At 42.8% G+C, this 5,852-nt stretch overlaps 1 protein-coding gene across 1 annotated transcript; it reads right to left on the bottom strand.

Moving 5' to 3' along the window:
• Positions 1 to 1,206: 1,206 nt before the first annotated feature.
• LOC101597478 (prothymosin alpha-like) lies at positions 1,207 to 2,396 on the bottom strand. Its single transcript, XM_004672192.3, has one exon. The coding sequence runs from the start codon at positions 2,212 to 2,214 to the stop codon at positions 1,882 to 1,884; it is 333 nt and encodes a 110-aa protein (XP_004672249.1). The 5' UTR covers positions 2,215 to 2,396; the 3' UTR covers positions 1,207 to 1,881.
• Between the last annotated feature and the right edge of the window lie 3,456 nt (positions 2,397 to 5,852).

The following is a 5,852-nucleotide window of genomic DNA, read 5'->3' as shown; positions in this document are numbered from 1 at the left end:
GGTTCCCCAGGTCCCACGTTAGCCAGATGCACAAGGGGGGGCAAGCGTCTGGAGTTCGTTTGCAGAGGCTGGAAGCCCTGGCGCGCCCATTCTCTCTCTCTCCCTCTATCTGTCTTTTTCTCTGTGTCTGTCGCTCTCAAATAAATAAATAAATAAATAAATAAATAAATAAATAAATAAATAAATAATTTAAAAAAAATTAAAAAGCTGGGCAAGGTGACACATACCTTTAATCCCAGCACTTGGGAGGCAGAGGTAGGAGGATAACCATGTTCAAGGCCACCCTGAGATTACTTAGGGAATTCCAGTTCAGCCTGAGCTAAGAGTGAAATCTTACCTCACAAAACAAACAAACAAACAAAAGTCAAATGACAGTAAATGGTGCCAATGATGTGAGGAAAGAAACCCTTCTCCGTTGTTAGTGGGAATGTAAACTGGTATAGCCATTGTGGAAATCAATGTGGAGGTTCCTTAGACAACTACAAATAGATTTACCATATAACCCACCCATACAACTCCTTGACATATACTGTAAGGACTCCAAACATTACTAAAGAGATACTTGTTCATCCATATTTAGCTATTCTATTCACAATAGCTAGGAAATGGAACCAGCCTAGATGCCCTTCAATTTATAAAGAAGATATGGCACATGAATTCAGCTGCAAAGAAAAATAAAATTATGAAATTGGCAGGGAAATGAATGGAGCTGGAAAAGATTATGTTGCATGTTCTCTCTCATATGTGGATCCTAACTTCAAATGTTTAGATTAATATTTGAGTTGGAATAAAAGTCAGTATTAGAGGCCAGGAAGCTATAAAGGGGCTATGAGTGAAGGATGAAGAGATTATAGATACATTAGTAGAGGGGCACAATCCTTGGGCTGGAATGGTCTAAGTTGAATCAGTGGAGGTGATGAAGAAAAGGAGGGTGGGGGGAGGAGGGCTAATAAAAAGTAAAGATGTTATCAATAAGCCATGTGGAAACCTACAGCTTCACTAGATAAATAACATATGTTTTTAAAAAGAGAGTTACAAAAGAGAGTTTACACAGAAGTATTCTATGAGAATGTGTAATGTGCCCAGAAGCCATAGAAAATTACAGGAAAAATTCAGAACCAGGGGTGAGATACCTCTCAGTGAGTTGTTAGGGAGGCCACTAATACCCCTAAAACATTACAGACTATTTTTTTTTTTTAGAACAACTCAGCAAAATAAAATTCCGGTTTATTGTTGGACATTGTTTCACACATACATCAAACAGGCCAAAAAAATAAACAGCAACTTCACAGACAAAAAAGGAAAAAAAGAAACCTTTTATCTTTGGCCTTTTTAACCATCTCATACAAACCAACTACTTATAGTACAGCTAGGTACATACACAAAAAAAGTTACTGGAATGCTCGGAATAAGATTGGTTTTTTTTTTTTTTTTTTTTTTTTTTTTTTTTTTTTTTTTTTTTTTTCTCCTTTGAGATTATAATGAACATGGTCACACCACAAGTAAAGTCAGAAGTAGGACAGAGAACGCTCTGAAGGCTGGTCTGGTCATCCGTTATCATTAAAAATGGCTGACCCCTAACAATATGTACAAAAATATAAAATGTAAATAAAAAATACAAACAAATTTTCCTTTTAAAGTACTTTTAAGAAAAAAAGCAGGGCCTCGGAAGTTTTGGTTTTCTCCTCCCCTGTTGCAAATTCTCATTGTGGTTTTGGTGGGGTGGTGAAGAGCGTGTGTCATCTGCGGGTGGCGCTGCCCGTGGGTGGCGGGCGGGCGGCCTCTCTACTCGAAGGTGACCACGTTTAGATTCTGAGACGGGAAGTGGCGGGTGAATAGGTCACGGTGGCCTTTTTTCAATAACTTTTCCTTTTTTGCTGTCTAGTCATCCTCATCAGTCTTCTGCTTCTTGGTATCAACATCATCATCCTCATCATCTTCAGCTGCCCGCTTGCCCGTAGCTGCCTCCGCCTCCTCATCTTCATCTCCATCCTCTTCCTCACCATCATCTTCTTCCTCCTCCTCCTCTTCCTCCCCACCTTCTTCTTCTTCTTCATCTACCTCATTGTCACCCTCCTGTTCTCCATTTTCCTCATTAGCATTCCCATTGGCAGGGGCTTCTCTTCCATTCTCTGCCTCCTCCACAACTTCCTTCTTTTCCTTCAAATCCTTGGTAGTGATCTCGGAGCTGGTGTCCACAGCCGCGTCTGACATGGTGGGGCACGCCGGTGAGCCGGTGCAGCGGGCGAAAGAGAAAGCGAGAGTTCGAAGACTCTGGCGAAAATGCTGCCGGAGTCCGCGGCCGGAGAGAGGGAGGGAAGGCAGGCGACGGTGGAGTCTGCGGCGAGCGGAGAGACGGAGACCAGGAACAATGCAAAGATGGCTTTTCCGAGCAGCCTGTGGGACATTACAGACTATTGCCAATGTTCTTGGTTGTCCACTAGAACTAGATGGTAAGACCCTATTGCTGATGACACCATATACTTGGACTGCAGGACACTGAGAAATCAAACTGGAACTTAGCTGGAAGCTTTCTCTTTGTTGATTAGCTGTCAGATAGCTGGAGAGACCTATGCAGCTTGTTGGAGGAGAAGTCATCAACAGTGCTAACTAGCAGTGGCCCCTGCAAGCTTTATGGCTGACCAAATGTACCTGTAAATAATGTAACTAATACAATATCTGTTATGGGGAAGCCAACTATTCTCTGATTGGATTAGAAGCTGTTCCATGATGGAGAATTATGTCTGGAACTGAAAACCTAATCAAAAGCCTATAGTGCCAGGTGTGGTAGTACACACCTTTAGTCCTGGAACTCAGGAGGCAGAGGTAGAAGGATTGTTATGAGTTTGAGGCCACTCTGAGACTCCATACTACATAGTTAATTCCAGGTCAGTCTGGGCTAGAGTGAGACCCTACCTTGAAAAACCAATAAATAAATAAATAAATAAATAAATAAATAAATAAATAAATACAATAAACCTATGGCTAAGGAGGTCATAAGCCCTAAGGAGGGAACTACTACTACTGTCAGGTTAAATGGATATACAATGGCCACCAAACTGCCCCCTAAATACTTAAGTTTATGCCCATATATTAATGTTACTCTCACTTTTGGTCAGATGGCAGTGACCACTGGGGTGATTCAAAACTCATCAAAATACTGAGAAGTGACAGTGGAGTACTCTCCAAGGCTCAGAGACCATTCTGGAAAAAGAGGCAGAAAGAATGTAAGAGCCAAAGGAAATGGAGGACTGCTTACCAGCTGCCATCCAGACATATAGTGGTCTTAATATTCATGATCTCACAGTGGCTGATGCTACCTACACAAGACCTTCATAATAGGAGGGAAAAATAATGGCATAAAAGTACAAGAGAGACTAGTTGGAGAGAAGAAGGGATTCAATGGAGGGAGAACTTGGGAGGGGGGAAAAGGTGAGTATTGGGAGGATATTATGGTCATAGTATGTTGTTTATATTTATAGAAGTTGTCGATATAGGTTTAAAAAGATTGCTATATAAGAGATGAGCTACCATGTAACATGGTGTGAGATTCACTGGATTGAGGCTGTCAGCAGGTCTCATTTGGAGCCATTCACTTGGGAGCTTGATTGTAGGTTCTATCAGGGAAGCACAGCCACTTGTACACCCTTGACCAAAGACAGTCCTCCACTAATTTGAAGAAGGTTGTCATCTTTGAGCACACAGCTTCAGGAGGGATCCACATGGAGTGGTGAGGGAAGAAGGGGACTACTGCCTAGCTGGCCAGATCATATTAATCAATAGGGTGACAGATGTTGCAACTAGATCTCCCTCAAATCTGGAGCCATTCATTTGGGAAGGGAGTGTAATGATTCCTTGAAAATTTACTGAATGACAGCAGACATTCAGATCCTGGGAGAAGCTGAAACCGGAAAGAAATTTGAAAATGAAGTATTTACAGAGAAAGCAGATCTCACAGAAAAGTGTTTGCCTGGATGCCAGTACTGTGAGATGTTTTAACACAGCTAAATACTGCTGCAAAGTGAGCGAGGGGTGGCAAGTGTGTCAAGATTTTGTAAGATGGAGATCATTGAAGACATACTTTTCTAGGGCTACTGTAGAAATAATCACAACTTTTTCATTTTAAAACCACAAAAAAGTATCAAAGTAATAACATCAAAATAAAAGGGGTGCTAGCTGGAAAGAAGAAGGGGTTCTGTGGAAAGGGGATGGGACAAAAGAAAATAATGGGAAGGGATTATGATCAATACACATTCCAACATGTATGAAAATTGTCAAGAAATTTTAAAAAGTTACTCTTCAATTGACTGATGACAGCAGCACTGAGAATGGAACCTAGGGCTTCTGGCCATGCTAGGCGAGTGCTCACCATTAAGCCATGGCCCCAGCTTTTCACTAATAGGTTCTAGAAAAGTGTTCAACCACTGAGCCATACCCCAAACCTCTCACTGGCAGATTCTAGGCAAGCACTCTATTCCTGATCCATGCCTCCAACTCTTTCTCATTGCTAGAAGAAAACACCTGACCAGAAATCACTCATGGGAGGAAAGGGTTTATTTCAGCATAAAGTTTGGAAGGAAGTAGTCTGGATGAGCTAGCTCTGAACACCCAATGAGCTGGTATAATGAACCTCAAGGTCCATCCCCAGTGGCATACCTCCTCCAGTAAGATTCCATCTCCCAAAGGCTCCACAACTTCCCAAATTTCTACCAGCTAGGGATCAAGTATTTGAAACACATGAGCATATGAGGGACATTTCATTCAAAGTGCCATATCCTTACTGGTGGATTCTAGAAAAATGTTCTACCACTGAGCCAAGTCTTTAGCCCTTCGCTTATAATAGTGTTTTGATACATCTCTTAGCTCCATCGAGAACAACGGTCTGATATGATACACAAGGTGAACGTTTGTGTCCCAAAATTTGAGGGGTTGGCATCTTTGGGACTGACCATCCTCTGGGGGAAAAACATTGTGTCGCCAATCTTCTGCAGTAAGCTGCCTCTTTTTCAATAACCGCCAATCACAGCTTCAGGAGGGCAAACAGCATGGCCATGTCATCGTACTGCCACTTGATGGCGGCATTCTCCAGATGGAAAAAAATAGCATGTGGCGCTGAAATAATGAGTCTGGGCTTTTTCCTGGCAAGACTTGTCAATTCACGTTGAACTGATGGAGGACTGGCCCCACCCGCAGCCTGATCTGAACTTTCCTGTTCTGGCCATAACCAACAAGCATCATTCTAAGGCACTTAAAGAAGCGGATCCCTCTTGTTCGTGGAGCAACTCGCTCGCCGGTCTGTCATTCACTTGTCAATCAGTCACTGTCACTGTCAAGCACAATCGGTCGACTAGCTAGAATCCAACTGAATCTATCTTTGCGCGAAAGTCGCTTCCTCTATCCCTTACACCACGCAGTTATCTAAAAGAATCCCCCAGCCCTTTCGTGCTTAACCCAAGCACAGATCTGAATCTCACCGAAATGCCCGCCTTTCAGAGCCACATCCAATCAAAGCCCTGACCTATTGAAACAAAACTATCTAAGAATTCATCGTCCATCAAGCCCCGCCCCTATCAGGTAAAAAGGCTCAGCGATTAAAGGCACTTGCTTGCTGGGCCTGAACGCCTGGGTTCGATTACCCAGTACCCACGTAAAGCGGGATACCCAAAGAGGTGTATGTGTCTGGAATTCGTTTGCAGAGGATGGAGGTCCTGGCATGCCCATTTTCTCTTTTCTCTCTCTTTCCTTGCAAATGAATATAATTTTAAAAAGTTTCCCCCTATCTTTAACCACACCTACTCTTGGGCCGACTGGCTCTAGAAGCCGACGCACAGTTATGACGCCATCGAGCCGGG

This window comes from Jaculus jaculus, chromosome 5 (genome assembly GCF_020740685.1).
Source record: "Jaculus jaculus isolate mJacJac1 chromosome 5, mJacJac1.mat.Y.cur, whole genome shotgun sequence".
Lineage (NCBI taxonomy): Eukaryota > Metazoa > Chordata > Mammalia > Rodentia > Dipodidae > Jaculus > Jaculus jaculus.
Note: the sequence above shows the minus strand (reverse complement) of the source record. Positions and strands in the feature narration are given on the sequence as shown.

Excerpts from the sequence above, each read along its gene's own strand:
- LOC101597478 (XM_004672192.3), bottom strand. The coding sequence starts at position 2,214 with ATGTCAGACGCGGCTGTGGACACCAGCTCCGAGATCACTACCAAGGAT.